This window comes from Emys orbicularis, chromosome 25 (assembly GCF_028017835.1).
Source record: "Emys orbicularis isolate rEmyOrb1 chromosome 25, rEmyOrb1.hap1, whole genome shotgun sequence".
Classification (NCBI taxonomy): Eukaryota; Metazoa; Chordata; order Testudines; family Emydidae; genus Emys; species Emys orbicularis.
The window spans coordinates 14,313,208-14,332,658 of record NC_088707.1 but is presented as its reverse complement, the minus strand read 5'-3'; the positions used below and the strand labels follow the sequence as shown (position 1 = coordinate 14,332,658).

Below are 19,451 nucleotides of genomic sequence, written 5' to 3'. Positions count from 1 at the left end.
TGGTATAAAGATATCTACTTTGTTTTTTTCATTTATGTAAGCTGCATGCTTTATTTGTCCCCAAACAGATGTACAAAGGCAACACCGTCTTGTGCCTGTCAGGATCCAATATTGCATTTTTCTTCTTTCAGGGCAGCTCTGGCCAATTGCAGCTTGCGTAGATGGCCATAGCACACTTGTGCACTGAGCAGAGAGCCAAAAGTTATCATGCCTGCCCTGCGTTCTTTATGCTGGCTAGGTATAAAGTAACAGATTAGTTTTAAAAACCTCTCTCTTGCAATCAGATCCATGTAGACAGACCCCTGCATCTCTGTGCAGCCTCCTGGGCCACGAAGCTCTGCAAAGGTACAGGTCCCTGTGGATCCAAATACAGAACCAGGGCCTGCTTGTTTTTAAAACCTAAACACTATAGGTCCTGGCTATACCCACAACCCCCCGCTTTGAGCCTCGTTCTGAGCCCCATCCCCCGCTACTCACACTTTATACTCCATAAACCCGCGGCCCCGCCCCACCCTGGGCGCTGGGGGGCGGGGCGAGCTGAGTAAGAGCAGCAATGATTGGCTGAGCGGGGAGAGCCGGGTTCCTCTCCGCCAATGAAAGGGCGGGACAGTGGCGTGGCTGAAGCTGGGCCCAGGGTCGGGGCAGAGCGAGCGGACGGGTGAGGGGCTCGGGAAGCTGAGGTGGGGGCAGCGTCCGGCGCTCTGAGGGGGCGGGGCCTGGGCCGCCCCCTTCGCTCCCAGCAGGGCCGCCGGGGGGCTGGACCAGATCTGCCGGTGATCACCGCTCTTCGGCCCGGCGCCCTTCCGCCGTGCGGGGCGGGCCCGGGGCGCTGTCACCCCCCGGCGGTGGCGGGGCCTGGCCCGGGGCAGCCCCGCTCCTCGGGCAGCCGCTTTGCCCTCAGCCGTCCCGGGGGTCGCAGCGGGGCCGGGGCGGGTTTCCACAGGGGCTGGGTGCAGCGGGGCGCCAGGGCCTGTCCGGGGGGCAGTGACCGCTCCGCACCGCTGGCTCCATTAGCCCCTTCGGCTGGGGAGCGAGTAGTGCCGGCCCGACATCCCCTGGGCGAACCGCTGGCGCCCCGGAGCCGCCGGTGGGAATCTGCCTCGCGGGGGATTATCTCCATGTATTTCAAAGATTTATGGAGAAACGATGTGTTGTATTGGTCCTGTGAGCAGTCCCTGGGCGTCCTGTTTCTCGTCCTCCATGTGCTGCTGTTGGGGTTTTTCAAGATGGGGTAAGGGACCTGGGGGCTAGCAGCCCCCCAACGGCAGTATAGAGGGGGTGGATCTAGGTTATTGTCCCCCCAATGCCTTGTAGAGGTGCGAGCAGGCCCTGGCGCAGGGGCTGGAATGGCCACAGTGGTGCACACCATTGGGCTGGCTACCAGGGAGTGGCCTCGCCTACTTCCTCCTTCTGGCCACCAAGGGTCCCAATGGAAATACCTGGCCCAGGGGAGGGGCTGGAGCATGTGCACCCCAGCTGCCAGGAGTGGGATGGTGACTGTATTGGGTGCAAGCCACCAGGGTGGGGGATGGGACAGGGCCCTGGGCACCACCTGCCAAGGAACTACCATCAGTGTGGAAGTAGAAACTACTGGGATGTTCCTTCCCACCCTGGTGCCAGCTGCCCCTGCTCACCTTGAAACTCCCCCTCCTGTTCATCCATCTCTCCATTCACTGGTGCTTCTGCGCTGCCCCCCCCCCCCAAAAAAATCAAGAGTCCAGGTAGACAATCCCATCAGAATCAGGATGTTCCCTTTTAAAAAATAAAATGGGATGAGTGATAGTGAGATGGGCTGGCCTTTAAGAGTTTGACTATTGAACTGTTCACAAGTTAAGATCAAACATCTTGGTTTGGGCCCATCTCTAGAGCGGACCATGCGTTGTGTGATAAGGGACCATGGAATCAATAGTCACCAATTCCTATATATAATTTTAGATCAGAAGGGATTATGATTATCCCTTTCTGTGATTATGATCCTCTAAACCAGTGGTCCCCAACCTTTTTTGTCTGGCCAGCGCCAGACGATGAGCTACCGCAGACCATGGCCGGCAGATGAGCATCCCCCGAAATGCCACCGAGAAGCGGCAACGTCAGTAGGCGTCGCCGTCGACAAGCAGCGTCATCCAGAGGCGTCGCCGCCAAATTTAGGCGGCAACACCTCTGGATGACACTGCTTGTTGGCGGCATTTCAGCGGATGCTCGTCCGTTGGCCAGTACACGGGTGCACATATATGCCTCGGCAGGCGCCATGGCACCCACGGGCACCATGTTGGGGACCACTGCTCTAAGCTGTCGTGGCCTGTGTTAATTCAGGTCATCTCACCTTGTAAATTCTGCATGAAGCCCATAACTTCTGTTTGAGCTATAGCATATATATATTTTTAGAAATATATCAAGTCTACAGCTCAAGACTTCAAGTGATAGAGAATCCACTGCATCCCTAGGTAAGTGGCACCAATGACTAACTACCTTCACTATTAAAACTGTGTGCCTTATTTATAGTCTGAATTGCCTAGCTTCAACTTCCATCCGTAGGATCTTATTATGCTTTTTTCTGGTAGATTAAAGAGTCATTTATGTTCAGAAATCTCTTCCCCAGTGGTGTACTCCTAGACCATGGTCAAGTCATCTCTTGGATATGTTAAATAGATCGAGCTTCTTTAGTCTCTCGCTATAAGGCAGGCTTTCCAAACCTCACATCATTCTAGGAGCTCTCTTCTGAACCTTTTCCTGTTTTCAACATCCTCTTTAAAGTGTGGACACAAGAAATGGATACAGCCTTCCAATAAAGTCCTTCGCAATGCTGTACAGGGCTGATAACCACGCTTTACCTCCAGCCTTTATAATAGTGTTAAATATTTTAAGTGTCTTTACTTCATAAGGGAGGTTGCACTCAGAGGCTTGCTGTGTGAAAGGGGTCACCGATACAGAAGTTTGAGAACCATTGGCCTATGTTGTTTTTGTATGGTGGTAAATTTTTAATCAGAACACCAAGCAGGACTAAATCAAGCACCTTATGGAAATCTAAAAGGTTGACACAGTCCATTATCAGTCAAACTTGAAATGAATTTGAAAAAGTGATGCGGCAATTAAGGTGAAAGTCCTGGCACTATAGGAGCAAAGGATATTTCATTTTAGATAAATGAAAACTTGTAGTAATACCCATGTCTATTAAAACCCATGTGCAATTATCACCCTGTGCTTATTCAACTGAACACCAAGGGTAAGGCCAATAGTTCTGTGCTCTTCACGTCATGATTTTCCTCTCATCCCCAGCTCTATGATTCTTCTAAGGCCAAGTGGCCAGTCCAACACACACTGCCTGAACTTTGTCTAATCTAATTAATGGAGCTGTCCTATCTCCTAGAACTGGAAGGGACCTTGAAAGGTCATCGAGTCCAGCCCCCTGCCTTCACTAGCAGGACCAAGTACTGATTTTGCCCCAGATCCCTAAATGGCCCCCTCAAGGACTGAACTCACAATGCTGGGTTTAGCAGGCCAATGCTCAAACCACTGAGCTATCCCTCCTCCCTTCCTTGGTGTTCCAGGTTACATATACAGGTTAGATCTGGCATTCACTAAAACAGTTATAGCTGTGATAGAAATGGACTGTTACATTTTTTGTGTGTCAGTTGACTGCATAAGATAGAAGGTGGGTGAGGTAAATATCTTTTAGTGGACCAACTTCTGTTGATGAGAGACGCAAGCTGTCACCAACAGAAGTTTTACTAAAAGATATTACCTCACTCACCTTGTCTCTCTAATATCTTGGAACTGACATGGCTACAGCTGCACTATATGAATAAGATAGAAGCGGTTGTTTTCTGAAATATTTCTTAGATGCTAGTTTGTTTAAATTTGATCTTGGGAAAACTTGTTTGTGTGTCAGTATGTGATGGTGGGGATGACCTGGATACCAGTGAGTAATGTGCTCATCCCTAACTCATTTGCATAAAATATTTTATACCGTACCATCATGAGAGCAACCAAAATACCACCTGGTTACACTTTCAACACCAATCCTTCAGTCTCTTTCCACTGCAGTAACCCAAATAGCACAGGCTAGGGCAGGGGTGGGCAAACTACAGCTCAGGGGCTGCATCTGGCCCTCCAGTTGTTTTAATCCGGCCCTCGAGCTCCCGCCGGGGAGTGGGGTCCTGGCGTTCCAGTTGGGAAGCGGAGTCCCGTGCTTTCTCCACTCTGCGCGACTCCCGGAAGCAGCAGCATGTACCCCCTCCAGCTCCTATGCAAAGGGGCATCCAGGGGGCTCCGCACCCTGCCCCCGCATCTCCCATTGGCTGTGCAGGCAGCGCACAGAGCCACCTGGCTGTGCCTCTGCATAGGAGCTGGAGGGGAAATATGCTGCTGCTTCTGGGAGCTGCTTGAGGTAAGTACCGCCCTGAGCCTTCACCCCTGACCCCCTCCTGTGCCCCAAACCCCTGCCCCAACTCTGATCCCCCTCCTGCCCTCTGAACCCCTTGGTCCCAGCCTGGAGCACCCTCCTGCACTCACAGCCCCACCCCAGAGCCCGTGCCCCCAGCTGGAGCCCTCACCCCCTCAACACCCCAACTCCCTGCCCCAGCCCGGAGCCCCTTCCTGCACCCCGAACTCCTCATTTCTGCCTGCACCCCAGCCCCCAATTTCCTGAGCATTCATGGCCCGCCATACAATTTCCATACCCAGATGTGGCCCTTGGGCCAAAAAGTTTGCCCACCTGTGGTGTAAGTGATGGCCTAGGGCCTAATTCTCCATTCCCTTGAACCCTAATGTCCTGATCCAAAGCCCACTGAAGTAGGAATGCATGGTTCAGTCTTCCTCAACTGGCAACAAGGTGACTTGTCAGAGTCTTGTGAAAAACTGACTTCACTATTCGTCTTTCTGTCTCTGACTTCCTTATTGCTCCATGGACTGCCTGACCCAGTCTGCTTTCCTAGGCTTTTGGGAAGAACAAGTAGCAACGTGCACTTGCCTCTCGTTCCAAGCAGTATCGGGATACATGGGTACTGTCTTGGGTACTGACAGCAGCAGAACTAGTGAGTTTCAGGGCAGTAGTTATGCAGGGCATCTGGTATGGGCTTCCTTCATGTCACAGCCTGGCAGTTTCCCCCTTCGATGAGTTGCCTCCAACTGCCACAGAATCTTCTGGAACCCTCCCATCAGGCCTCTGACATCACTAGCTCACAGCCTGCCTCTATACGTCCCATTTACAGGACTATGAAATTTTATCTATATGAGAGATGCACATACAGATCACCAGCAAAAAGGAAAAAAGGCAACTCCAGTGCCACCCTTTAATAGGTAAGTAGCCAAGATTTGCAGATGAGATGAACCACTTATGGTTATTAAGGACTCTGTAGTTCTTTTTTGCACAACTAAATTAATACCGATGTGTTGATCAAACTCTTGGATAATTATATTCTGCCTCCTTAAATTCCTTCTGTAGGTTTCATTTGGATTTGTTAATTTTCATTGTGTCTATACTGCTGATCAGTGGTAATTTGTGCTGGTACATGATGGACACGTCCCTCTTGAGAGGTGGGTGTGTGTGTGTGTGTGTATACATAATGTTTGGAGCTGGCTAGTAAAGTTTGAAAACAATCTTAGTGAACCCTCTGGATGAAAGGTGCTATATAAATGTAAGCTTAGTAGGTTTATAGCAACGGTTCTCAAACTTTTGTACTGGTGACCCCTTTCACATAGCAAGCCTCTGAGTGTGACCCCCCCCCCATAAATTAAAAACACTTTTTTATATATTTAACACCATTATAAATTCTGCAGGCAAAGCGGGGTTTGCGGCGGAGGCTGACAGCTCGCGACCCCGCCCCCTCCCGGAATTACCTCATGACCCCCTGAGGGGTCCTGACCCCAGTTTGAGAACCCCTGGTTTATAGGCATAGCTTCACTTGCTTTTTAATGGAGGGAAGAGTGACATCTAGTGGACAATCAACCCCACTTCAAGCAGCATCCTTATACAGCAGGGGTTCTCAAACTTCATTGCATCATGACCCCCTTCTGACTTCTCAACCCCAGGAGAGGGGACCCAAGCCCCACTGCCCTGATTGGGGAGGCCAAAGCCCAAGCCCCACTGTTCCGGGCATCAAGAGCTTCAGCCCCAGGCAGGGGCCCTGCAACCTGAGTCTTGTTGTCTAGGGCTGAAGCCCTCAGGCTTTGGCTTCGGCCCTGGGCAGTGGGGCTTGGGCTTCAGCCCCGGGGCCCCAGCAAGTCTAAGCCAGCCCTGGCGACCACATTCAAAGAGGGGCAGGACCCACTTTGGGGTCCAGAACCACTGTTATACAGTAATTGGAAGTTACTGGGCATTAACTACGTCTTTGTTGTTTAATGGAGAGTTGAGTTGAGGATCCTTCTAGTCTAAATAGCTGCTTCTCTGTAATAATTTCAAAGAATAACCACAGTACACAGCACAAAGAATGCTTATCATTTACTAGAAATGATATATTTGTATTCCTTCTGCTGCCTGTATTTTGGGGGGGGGGGGGGTGAGGGGGTTCCAGTGTGGTGATGAGTTATGATACACATCCACGCATCAAATTTAGTATATTTTACTATTTCTGCGCTGGGAGGAATTTAAAGTCCTTTGAACAAACAAGTGCAGAGAAGCTAAAAACGAACAGATTGCAAAACTCTGTTGGACTGAGATTCACTTACTCTTCCCCCCCCCCCCCCCCCCCCCAACACTCTGCATTCGGCACAAGAGTTTTCTTCACTGGAAAAAGGGAGCTCTAATGTTGAAGAGGTTGGATTGTTTAGAAGTCAGAACAAACTCTCCAGAATAGGGGAAACTTGCAGTATTTGATATCTTTAGATCGCTGCTCATCAGAAAAAACACTGACCTCTGTGTAGGGCACTGAGGAGATCATTCCTGGAATATTGGGTCCAGTTCTGGTGTCTCTGCTCCAAAAAGGATGTTGAAAGACTGAAAAGCATTCAGAAAAGAGCTGCAAGAATGATTCTGGAAAGTATGCTTTATGTTGAGAGACTGGAGAAGAGCAATAAGCCAAATAAATTGAGCAAGCGAAAGTTACAAGGTGGCTTGAATCATCATCCAGAGACCCAAAGGGAAGGATATTTCTGATAGTAGGTGGTTCTTTTATCTGGAAGACAAAGGCATAAGAAGATCCAGTGGAAGCTGAAGCTAGACAAATTCAGACTAAAAATAAGGCACACATTCTTAACAGTGAGTGTAATTATTCATTAGTATTTAGGAGTATGGTGGATTCTCCATCCCTTAAAATCAAGACTGGATGTTTTTTAAAGAAAAATGCTCTAGTTCAACTAAAATAAGTGGGCTTGATGCATGAATCAGTGGGTGAAATTCTCTGGCCTGTGCTAGACAGGCAGTTGGACGAGGTGATCAGAACGGAGTTGTGTATTAAATTAATCTTAACTCGCAACAAACAACCTAAATCTTTGAATGTTTAATGTGTTAGCAAAGTAACGTGGGTGCCAGTGAGATTCGTAGTCCTGAGCAAATAGGTTGGATTACTACAATAAACTCTCCATAGTTACCCTTTGAGACATATGGAACCTTCAGTTAGTGTAGAACGTGACAGCCAGCTACCTTGCGATTGCCTCTTGCATAGAGCACACTGCACATCTGCCATAGATAGCACTGACTCGACATTAGTTTGCTGGTGCAATTTCATATGTTGATAAGGCTCAATGCGGTGTGGGTGCTGGTTATGTTAGAGGCAGCCTCTCTGCTGGTGCATCCCACCTGAGATGCTCTCCCTGACCATCCACAAAGTTCATCATCTGGGGGTTGGATGTTGTGAGTGGGGACGGGCTAAATTCTCTTCCCATTTCTGTCACTGCTTTTTGTTATAATCCTGGACAAGTCCCTTAGGCTGAAACTTTCAGAAGTGTCTACTAATTTGGTAGTCCTCATTTGAGACTTAGGGCCTAACTTCTGGAAGTGCTGAGCATCCACAATTCCAATTAGCCAACTGGCTCTGCAGATACTCAGCTCTTCTGAAAATTTAGAGGCTGCTTGACTCAGATTGTGCATTCAGAACTCGCGGACGTTAAAAGATCTTGGCCTTAATTTTTGTCTCAGTTCCCCAGTATGTAAAATGAGGTGATGTAGTTCAAAGAGAGGGTGAGGATTAATTAATGTTCATAAAGTGCTTTGAGATCTCTAATGAAAACATGCCATAGAAATACAAGTCTGATCCTCTTTGAATTAGGACAGATATGTGCATGTACAGAATTAATGAAACCCAGTCTTGCTTTGTTTTCTTTCTTTTCCAGAGCAGGATGTTCCTGGTCGGACTGTCAGGTGGAATTGCTTCAGGAAAGAGCACAGTAGTGGCAGTATTCCGGGAACTGGGCTGTGCAGTGATTGATGCCGATGTTATTGCCAGACAGGGTTAGTTTTGCGTAGTTGATCTCTTTTCTTGTATTTCCCTGACAATCTGGAGTCAATCGCTGATGCTGCTTTGGAGTTTAGACAGCAGAGGGTGCTCTGTGTTCAGTCAATAACTGTTACCTTTTGCTTCCCCAATTTAAGACTAGATATGTATGGACTGGCTGTCTCGGGGATTGGAAACAGGATACATTTTTCATCAAAAGTCACATCTTAATGACACACACTGCGAAGAGATTTCACGCTGGGTATTGTACTCCTAGAACATAGTGCAGTGAACACTGCTTTGTAGAGACACTCCTTTACAGACAGTTGAACAAAGTTCTCTTTGCAGATCTGTGACTCTCCCTCCCTCCAGCCACCACCAAATTTACCATGACCCAACTCTATATCTGTCAGGGGCTGCTGGTGGCGCTTCAGTGACTGGTGAATGTTACCAGTACCCCCAGAAGAGAATTTCAGCCTTCATTCATATATGTTTGGTGGTGGGTACTTTTTTGTTAAGATCCCAAATAGTTCGACCCCCAAAATGTAATTCTCACCTTAAAAATGCACCCTAATAAGAGACCAGAATCAGCCTCCAGGGAAGGTTGTAGTTCTACTCAAACCACAGTTTTATTTTGTGCTGCACCAAAATGTACATGCCTGGGAATCTGTAACACTTTCAGGGTGTTTCTGCTCTTGATATGGAAACAACCCACAAAACAAGGTTCCAGTGCATCAGAGCTGGGACTAGGATTCAGGGAATCTGATGGCCTGGGTGAAACCCTTCTTTTTTCCATTCCCTCTGTAAAATGGGGATAATAGGACTTACCTCATCAGGGTCACGTGGGATTTAATTTTTGTACATCCCTTTTTAGGCCTGTCGATGACTAGCACGGCAGATGTACAAAGGATTATTAATTAGAAATCAATGTCGCTTGGGTGGTTTCCTTTTTAAGTACCTCAATTTTTCTGGTCATTGAAGAACTTATTCAGTAGCCATCTTAAAGCTGCGCTATTTTGACGTTTTGTTGCAATGTAGTGCCTCTCGAGGGGCAGAAAGCCTGCTAGAGCTGCTACCAGTCCTCTGACAGGCCAGGATGCCACTTCGAACCACTGTACATGTTCAATGCCAATTTTCCACCAAGCAATTTATTTTTCTTCAATTGCTTTTTTTGTTCTATTTACTACTTGGATTTCCTTTTTAACTGAAACTCCCTGAATTAGAAATTACAATTCCCCAAGTAAGAAATTCATCTTAGTAAAAATGTCTTTCTTTCTAACTTGCTCTGAGCCTCAATCAAGTGGAAAGGTCTGCATCATTAGAGGAAAATAGAATATACACTGATTTTTTTTTTTTCACTTCAGTTTATCCCCAGCCTTCTCCCAATTACTTTTTTTTTTTTATTATTATATCCTCTGGGTGGCAATTTCGATGACTTTTTAAAATGACATACTTTCCTTACATCACACTAGTCTATAATAAGCTGCAAACAGCTCTTGAGAATTGGCCTCCTACAGGCTTTCATGTGCAATTCATCATAAAGAATCTCACGTTGTATTCTGTAGAAGCCCTTATGGCTTGATTCTGATGACACTGGAAACCTTAAGCCTATTAATATTCAGCCCTTTTTGATATTTAGTAACCCACTACTCCCTTGTGGGAGCCCAGCTACGCTGTTCATCCGGCGCAGGAGTTTTCAGTTAGAACAAGCTGAATCTCCCCACTCAACGCCTAATTGGAATTGAACAAAATCTATGGCCATCGTACGTCCTGTCTTAAGGCAGCAGTGCGCAAACTTTTCCAGTCGCCTGCCCCCTCCCCCCCCCCCCCCGCATTACTGCACCGCCAAGCCTTCCTCAGCAGCAGGCAGCTTCTATCTTGCAGCCAGGCTGCACCTCTGGGGCAGGGCCAATACATGCCCCTCTGCCCCTCCTCCCTCAGGTTTTCAGGGGTGGGGGGAAGGCACGTGCAGCCGTCTCTGAGGTGGAATCCGCGCTGGGCACGGAGGCAGAAATCGGTGTGGTAGCACACTGACTTACAGGCTGGGTGGCCTGCTGAGGTGAGTCAGGGAGGAGGTGGCGCTCCCTCCCTGCCCCCCATGGGGGCTGGCCTGAGCCACCTGGCATTGCCCCCCCCCCCCATGTTCTTCCATGCCCCTCTAGGGGCATGTGTGTAGAAAGCACCACCGTCTTAAGGCATGCGTGTAGAAAGGTCCTTCAAAATGTAAACTGTGGCCCTTGATAACTATACATTATAAAGTTTTTATTACAACTATGCTCACTGCAGTGTTTTCCCTTTTCAAAAGAAACAAATAGAAATAACATTTATTATTACTGAGCGCTCCAAACACGGCCTCTTCTCTTAGAACCTTCCAATCGAGAATCCTCTGAGACCTACTTGTTGGAGAAAGGAGTGAGGAATCAGGATGATTCTGCATGTTTTTTCCCAGCTCTGCTACTGACTTGCTGTGTAACCTGGGGCAAGTCCTTTCTCCCACTTTACTGATCTATAAAATTGGGGTAATGCTTCCTCTTAGGAGAATGATGAGGCTAATTAATGTTTGCAAAGTAATTTGATCTCTTGGGTACCTGGCACTGAAGAAATGTAAGTGTTATTGGAACAAAAGTTTAGCAAATGTGTTTCTGCAGCACGAGATTCAAAGTTGGTTCTCATGTAGCTTTTAGACCCCTAGGTTGAGATGTTCCACAGCCTTCTTCAGCGTATGCCGGTCAACAGATGTGTTCTCCCTTGAAAGGAATAGACCTCAATCGTTCAATGAATAAGATTCATTTTAGACCCTTCACTGACGTAAGCACTTCCTGTTATGCAGAATTGGCACTAACCTCCAGCTGTTTATTTTTATCAGTGGTTCAGCCCCGCTTCTTAGCCTATCAGCAGATAGTGCATAACTTTGGAAGTGAAATCCTCTTGGAGAGTGGGGAGATAAACCGGGAGGCTCTGGGAAACATTATCTTCTCCCACCCGGAAAAACGGCAGCTGCTGAACGCCATCACTCACCCTAAGATCCAGAAAGAGATGCTGAAACAGATCTTTAAATACTTTGTGCTAGGTAAGAAACTAAGCAATTGTTATGGATTCCTAGGACATCCGGGTTTCTGGTCACACTGGCGACCAGCAATATGTGTTTGGTTGTTTTTTCCTTTAGCAGGGAAAGGGACTAGAGGAGAAAGGGAGCTAAAATGTTGAGTGACTGCCTTTGTGCTGTGTCACTAGTGGCCTTTAGCGATGTGGCATCCTTCCATTGTTCCTGTTCAGAGAATCCTGCCTTTTAGTTTTGCCCTTCACATTTTCTCCCGTATATGGTTTAAAGTACATCTGTAGGGTCTGAAGGAAGCATTGTATGGCTTCTTCAGAGATTCCTCCTGAGATAATGTCATCCCTTCTGAAATGTTCTAATATTATTCCCCTCCACCCCCTGCTTCACTAAAAGCCATAAAGCTCTCTTAAACTCGATAAGGTGAAAAATGGGTTGACAGCTGTGGTTTCCGGAGTTCTGCTTTTCCCTCTGATAAATATAACAAATACAGCTGTCAGACTTGGTCTAGTCAAATGCCAGATAAGATCACCAGCTGTTTCGGAGGTCTCCGTGTAGACAGAGGGATGTCTTAATAGAGTCAGCCTAGTTTGCAGAGCTTATCAAGGGTGAGCTATGTGACAGCTGAATAGCCTTTTGCTAGGGAGCTGAAGAAGCCAAGCTCTCCTGAGAGAGATGCAGGGGGAGAAAGTAAGCCAATGAAGGAAGGTGACAAGAAAGGAAACTGGAGAAATAGACAAAGGAAATAAAAGAGGAGCATCTAAATGAGCTCATGAAGCCATTTGAGGGAGCCTTACCCACTGCTCCAGCTATCACTTTGCAAATGATTTTGTCTTAATTAGTTTGCAGTAACTGACTCGGGATATTTATTTTTGGTGTCTTAGGCCAAAGGGCTTTAGCTAAGGTTTTGGGTTTGTGCACAGATGGAATCACTTCCTTGCCCCCAGGTTCCACTGGTCTGAAACCCAGTCCTGTAGCAGCTGATGAATTTAAAGCTTTATAAGTTGCAGTCTTGCAGAGCTGGAAAAAGGAGCATTTACACCGTTGGAGAGGGTTTCCCAAGGGAATACACAGGCCTCACTTCTGCCCTCCAAGAGATCAGAGTTTTAAACCATGATTTTTCTATGCAAAAAAAAAAAAAAAGCTATTTTAGATCATCTTTAGACTGTTAATTTTCTCTCTCTCCCCCCCACCCCAGGTAACAAAACCACCTTGCTCTATAGGTAGAGGGGATATAAAACAGCATCTAGGTGGAGAAATACATAAAATAGATTTCTCCATTTAGATGCTATTTTATAACAAAAATTACCAAACATCTTCTTGAGGTTTTCTGTACCATGCAGTAGCATCTACAGATGAGCGAGCCTGTTATGGCATGAAGGGTTTATAGACGCTCACATGGAATGATACACACGACCCATACAGGGCTAATAACCCTTTCGTCCACCCCGCACTGGCACGGGGCTTCTCTCTCTTTTTAAGACCACTGGTGTGTGGGTTTTTTTTTAATTTTTATTTTTTTAATTTTTATTAAATGTTTCCTCCTGTAAAGCCAGGTGGCTTAGTACCATGGCCCACTGTACAGGCCTTAGAAGGAGAAAAAATTAGAACTCCCTGTGATGGGAACTGGCACCGTGGGGTTAAGGACGTTCCTGTGGACCCAGGTGACCCTGCAGCCAACGTCCGGGAGTGGAGAGAGGAGTTAACAGGCCCAGTTGAGGGTGGCCAGGAAGGAGAGCAGAGCTCTGCTACTTCTTCACTCACAGAAGCCTGGTTTCAGCCCAGAGCCTGAGGCAGCTTGCTACCTGAACGAGCCATTTGATGGGTGGGACGACTGGACCCAGGAAGATTGGCAAAAGGGACTAGCCACGTAGAGACACGGCCAGAGCAGAAGGGTCCTGCCGATGAATCTGCAGTCCATCTGTTTTCCTTTTTGTTTGGACTCTAATACCCCACGTGGGGTAGACTCCTGTGTGCCATAGACAGAGGGCTCAGGCCCCATGGTACTGGATCTGTGAGGGGTGACAGCCTGCGGCAGGGTGAGTCATTTTTAATAGGCCACAAGGGGGCACTGGCTAGACAACCAGGTGCCAACTAAAACTGTTCTAAAATAGCTTTTCTGTAAGTTAAAGTTGCAAGACAGCAGACCTTAGTGCAGCAACCAGGCATGGCTAGAAATCCTGCATCTTGGCAGGGGATTAGACTAGATCAGTGGTCTTCAACCTCTTTACGCACAAGATCACTTTTTGAATTTAAGATCAACCCAGGATCTACCCCGCCCATTCCCTGCAGTCCCACTCTGCTCACTCCATTCCCCCCACCCTCACTCACTTTCACTGGGCAGGGGATTCGGGTGTGGGAGGGGGTGCAGGCTCTGGGCTGGGGCTGAGGGGTTCAGAGTGTGGGAGGGGGCTCTGGGCTGAGCCTGGGGCAGGGGGTTGGGGTGCAGGAATGAGGGGTGCAAGCTCTGGGAGGGAGTTTGGGTGCAAGGTGCAGGCTCTGGCCAGGGGGCGCTTACCACTGGTGGCTCTCGGTTGGCGGAGCAGCTGGGCTCAGGCAGGCTGCCTGCCTGCCCTGGCCCCACGCCGCTCCCAGAAGCGGCTGGCTGCTGGCACGTCTCTGCAGCCCCTGGCGGGGATGGGGGCAGCGGGTCTCTGGGCGGTGCCCGTGCCTGCGAGCACCGCCCCCACAGCTCCTATTGAGCCGCCTCACATACCCCGCCCCCCCGAGGTGTTGCAGAGACGTGCCAGCAGCCAGCCACTTCCGGGAGCGGCATGGGGCCAAGACAGGCAGGCAGTCTGCCTGAGCCCCGCTGCGCCGCTGGCCGGAGATCACGATCGACTGGCAGAGGCTCCAGGATCGACCAGTTGATCACGATCGACCGGTTGGTGACCACTGGCCTAGATGATCCTTGTAGTCCCTTCTAACCCTGTGGTTCTAGAAGTCCCGTCTCCCACTGGGCAAAGAGGATTTCCTGCTCGTCAAGGGGTCAAGTTCTCAGCTGATGATTCCAGAGGACCTTAAACCTGTCACTAGGCCGGGATTGAGTATTGCCCCTGCTGCTCCTCAGACCAATGTATTTTTCAGGGTTGCGGGGTAATGGTGGGGGGCATCTGGAGGGAAATAAGGAAACACTTTTGTGGCAGGTTGTTTCTTCTAAGCAATAGAAAAGGTGGCTCTTGGAAGCTGCTCTGAGGTTCGGAGACAGGTGAGTGAGCAGAGTACAGGAGAAGTGTTCTAAGGTATAAAATAAATACAGTTGGTCATGTGGAAATTGCCACCATGAGTTTGTCTCTATTTAAGGTGGAACTGGCAGGGATACGTATTATAATGGGACACGTTAACTGACCATAACAAGTCTCTATGGTTGGTTGCTTATAACTTTACCAACTTTAATCATTTGGGATGCAGTTTTCCATGCTGATTTCTGACTCAGGCTGGAATTTATTTTTAAAGTTTCAGCAAAAATGGTTCAGAACTTCCAGCAGTAAGGTTAAGGAAAAATACACTGTGGTACTCATGTTAAATTCTTACAAATGCTTTAAGGAGCTCCAGCACCCTCCATGTTTTGAAGCAGAGACTTTAAATTTGGCAGGGGTCAGAGAGGTGCCTTTTGTTATCTATGAAAATCCATCCAAGTTTGGCTGAGTTATAAACCTCTGAAAATTGCCAGTTGCAGATTCTCAGCAGAGCTTTATTAGAGGCTGGCAGCAAAATTCTCTAAACATTCCCTCCTTACGGAGCGTACACCGTCCTCACAGAGTTCACTGAGCATGCTCCAGCCAGTGACTGAGCTAGATTTGTCTTGAACGTGCGCTTTCCAGATGCTGGGGGTCACTGTGGTGCTAGGCACCAGAACTGAGAGCAAGGAGACACACTCTCTCTCTCTCTCTCTCTCTCTCTCTCTCTCCCCTGTGCTTTCATTCCCTCCCTGCTGGCATCCAGGCAACCTGGAGGAGAAAGACAAAGCCACTGATTTGAATGAGGATCCAGGGCAAGGCGGGGGCATGGGCAGGCCAGGGAGGGAATAACAGGAGGAGGGACAGGCTTGGGGAGGGGGCAGAGGGAGAATGGGATGGCTGTGGTGGGGACAGACCGACAGAGGCAGGGAGGACGGAGGCACAAGAGGAATAATGCACAGCTAATCTTAAATTCTGCCATTTCTTAACTTTTAAGGACTTGACTTTGCAACATTAATATTTGTATGTAACTTTCTAAGTTTAAAAAAAAAACCCTCTGAAATATCATGTGCATTATCAGCAGGGTTGGAACCTTCAGATCCTTAGCAAAGGCCTCTGCCCTTTGAGTTAATGTCACTGGTAGCAGTAGTAAGTTGGTATCCTCCACGTGAACCAGCCATTGCAGGGGGATGAGCGAGACAGTCTGCTGGTGGGTTTCACAGCTATTGGCTGACAGCAAAGGAATGCTGGGACTGAGGCACCCTGGGTTCAGTTTCAGGTTGTAACAGGCCGTGTCCCTGTCATCGCTCCTATCAGCCCCACCTTGTAGCAGGCCCCTTTCCATTCCAGCTTGTCCATGTGCTCTTCCTCCCCACTCTTCACCCCACTGCTTTAAACCAAGTTAGGATATTTCTTCCTTCTCCTCCATGTTGCCTTGGTGCCAGTGTAACCCACACACCTCCTGGGGGTGGGGCACCGAGACCACGTAGAGAGATAAAATGAGTCTGCTTTACAGCCTTAGCTAAGAGCTAGTTGGCTTTTAGCTCATGCTGTAGAGCCTCATGCACTAAGCTCCAGGTTCCCGGTTCGATCCCGCCCGCCGATGACCGGGGTCTGTCGGTGTTACACCAGCAGGGGGGTACTGAGAGCCTGAGAGAGACTGGGTATGTCTAAATGGCAGCTGGCAGGGTGCTTCCCTGCAGGGGTGGACAGATGTGCTAACTCCGCTCAAGGTAGTGCACTAAAAACAGCAGTGCGACCATGGCGGTCAGGTGGGATTGCACTCTGGCTAGCCTGGGCTGCCATGGCCATGCTGCACGCTGGAGTAGAGCTAGCACAGCTGTGTGCCCATGCTAGGAAGCTGCTGTGTAGACATGTCCAGTCTCCCTGCTCTGAGTTCTCATCCATAACCCTGCACCTGCAGTAGCCAAGAGGAGCGATTTCAGGAGATGTCTCACTCCTGCAGCCCTGGATGGAACATGCTCTGTCTGGTTAGCACGTAGGAACAGAGGGGATAGAGCAATTTCAGTGCAGACCGAAGGTTGGGAGAATAGGGGTGTTTAGCTCCACTGAGCATGTGCAAACTGCCCAAATTGGTCAGGCTGCAAGTCTGAAAATGGCAGATTTTCATGAGGACAGGAAAGGGCACATCCCTGACCCCAGGGTGACCTCACCCAATCTTCAGTCCCTGTGCCAAAGCATGGCGGCACTGCAGCTTCTCAGCAAAACAGCTGTGAATGTTTTTTAAAAATATTTCCCCTGACCTTATTCTCAGAAACAGCTGAACCATCCTTTCCAAAAAACTGGCTGGAGGCAGACACCCAGCATGGGAAATTCCAGCCCATTTGGGAAGTGTTGAGCAACACACCACAGCCAGCTCCACCTCTAATAATGTAGCAAAGTGGCAGTGCCTGCTCTAGTCAGAAGGTGCATTAGGTTTTCCATTCTAACCTCCTGTTTCCAGCCACTCAACTTTCTGAAGCTTTCACCTTCTGGTCTGAAAGTTTCCAGGCTTGGAAACTTTTTGGAAAGTTTGAACAAAAACACTTTCGCTTTCCTCTTCCTCAAAAAGAGCTGAAGTGCTGCAGCTGCCACCTTGGGGAAAGTGTAACTGTGCAGCTAGACAATTCTCTGTCCATATTTTTAATGGCGTGCGTGTGCGTGCGTGCGTGCGTGTGTGTGTGTGTGTGTGTAAGGTGTTTGGTAAGAAAACCTTATAAGTAGTAATATTTCCATTTTATATACACATTGTTTTTGGCGGGGGGGGGGTTGGTTCGTTCATCCAGGCTACCGCTATGTGATTCTGGACATTCCTCTGCTGTTTGAGACCAACACACTAACCAAGTTCATGAAACACACAGTCCTGGTTTACAGGTAAGTGCCACAGAGGGCCAAGGAAACTGGAGAACAAGTGTCATTTTGCCAGCCCTTGTTAATGCAGCCTTTTAGTTAACTGCAAGTAGCAAGAATATGTTAAAACTCAGCAAATCAATCCCCGTGGATATTGACTGACTAGATACAGAGCCAGCATTAAGAATTAAAGGGATACTAACAGGGAGTGTGACCATAGTCTGTTGGGAGGAAATCCTTGAGTCTCTGTCTCCGTTTCCTCTCTTACTTTTTGTTTGTCTTGCCTAATCAGACTGAGCTGTTCAGGGCAGGGACTGTCCTGCTAGGTGTCTTTGCAGCCCCCAGCACAATGGGGCCCTGATCTCCAGTAGGGCCTTGGTGCTAGTAGGCTGTGGGGTGTAGCACACACATACTAAATAATAGTGCTAATTAATAATGGACAAAAATCACTTTCTGTGGGACTCTAGAAACCTCTGTCATCTGGGCTAGGGGATCTGATGCACTCCCCCCAAGCTACCTGGGGGTGGTGCTGATGCCATGTTGTCTGGTTGCCCCTTGTGTTGGGGGCGGTGCTGTATAATCTCCCCCTCTAGCAGTGGTGACCCCACCATGCAACAAGAGCTGGCTCAACTGGCTTTTAAGAAAAACCTGGTCAGTTCCTTGGATCCTGCTGGTTTTGCAGGTTCCGTATGAAAGGAGATGTTTAACCAGGGAGGTTCTGGCTCACGTGTGCTGAGCTGAAGTAGTCTCTGATTGGAGAGTGGGACGGGATCACTCCCCACCAGGTGTGTTGGCTGTGATAGGGCTGAGGGGATCCTGTTCTCTGGACCACTGACCATGCTCGGTGTCCTGTAATTGCAGTGTGGAGGCATTAGGGCCCTCACTCCTTTCCAGACGTCTCTCTGATGCTGAGTCTCTCATTCCCATCCCGGTAGTGATCCGCAGACACAGCTGTCACGACTGATGAAGAGGAATGGCCTGGCCCAGGCAGAGGCAGAAGCGCGCATCGCCTCCCAGCTGCCGCTTGATGAGAAGTGCAAATTAGCTGACCACGTGATTGACAACTCCGGGGACTGGGAGAGCACGCGGAGGGAGGTCCTGAGACTGCACTCTCAGCTGGAGGACTCTCTGGATTTCCTCTTGGTGCGCTTAGTGGCAGTCACAGCAGTTGCTGGAATTGGTGGGCTGGTGTGCTTTCTCCTCAGGCATTTTCTCTCATAATTCACTTTTTTTAAGGGACCAAAACTCTGCCTGGAATTTCAAGTTTGCAAAGGGCAGTGAAAGGTCATGAGCCTTAATGGCTTTGCCGTCTGAATACAGACGACAAGATGAGCAGAGTCTCCTTGTAAACTTCTCAAGGTGAAGCATGGATTCCTTGCCAATGCACTGACTCAGCGTCTTTCTTTTACCTTTTTAGTCCTGTTATTAATGATCAGCAACTGCTGCGGGGGAGGGGGAGCTGTAATGGATGGAGGCCCCCAGACATTCGGGTATGAAGTAATTGCACAGTTAGGATGGACATATTAAAACCATGTTTTAGGCCAACTCATTGACGTGCTAGTCTACAGGGTGAAAGGAATCTTGCCTTCAATTTAACCCCGGGTGGAATATGATTACTTAACATGTCTCACGGCAGTCTGGTTCAGGCGTGGGGATCTGGACTACGGGGTTCTCTTCCCCCACTTCCCAGCATCCTCAGCTCCCAAGAGCTGGCCCTAGATGGTTCACTTTGACTCTAGACAAGTAATTTCACTTCTGTTTCCTGGTTGTGAGATTTAATGAATGTTTGCAAAGTGCCTTAAACCCCACCAATGCAGGGCATTGCAAAATTGCAAGAGTTACTATAAAACGTCGATCTCATGCCGTCATTGTACAAGGTGCTTTGTTTTACCTGTGGTTGCAATTTCCAGGCTTCAGAGTCTAAGAAATATTGTAATGTTACCTGTGAGTCAAGTGAGCAAAGCCACCTGTCAGGCTCAGGGTGCTGCAAGGCATGAG

General features: G+C 48.6%; 1 protein-coding gene across 4 annotated transcripts; it reads left to right on the top strand.

Annotated features, from left to right (window-relative positions):
- The first annotated feature begins 587 nt into the window (after positions 1–587).
- On the top strand, positions 588–19,316 carry DCAKD (dephospho-CoA kinase domain containing). 4 transcript variants are annotated; one of them, XM_065422552.1, is made up of 5 exons: positions 588–658; positions 8,274–8,386; positions 11,236–11,439; positions 17,390–17,477; positions 18,389–19,316. In XM_065422552.1, the coding sequence occupies exons 1-5, from the start codon at positions 594–596 to the stop codon at positions 18,672–18,674; spliced, it is 756 nt and encodes a 251-aa protein (XP_065278624.1). In that variant the 5' UTR covers positions 588–593; the 3' UTR covers positions 18,675–19,316. The 4 variants fall into 4 exon arrangements, with proteins under 4 accessions (XP_065278624.1, XP_065278626.1, XP_065278627.1 ...); XM_065422554.1 differs by having other exon boundaries at positions 600–658; positions 8,269–8,386; XM_065422555.1 differs by having other exon boundaries at positions 600–680; positions 8,269–8,386.
- Positions 19,317–19,451: the final 135 nt, after the last annotated feature.

What these genes read in the sequence shown, in the direction of transcription:
- DCAKD (XM_065422552.1), top strand. Translation starts at nt 594, where the DNA reads ATGAAAGGGCGGGACAGTGGCGTGGCTGAAGCTGGGCCCAGGGTCGGG. An exon ending in GGGGCAGAGCGAGCGGACGG is followed by an intron (nt 659 to 8,273) that starts GTGAGGGGCTCG and finishes TTTCCAGAGCAG; the next exon opens with GATGTTCCTGGTCGGACTGT. An exon ending in CGATGTTATTGCCAGACAGG is followed by an intron (nt 8,387 to 11,235) that starts GTTAGTTTTGCG and finishes TATTTTTATCAG; the next exon opens with TGGTTCAGCCCCGCTTCTTA.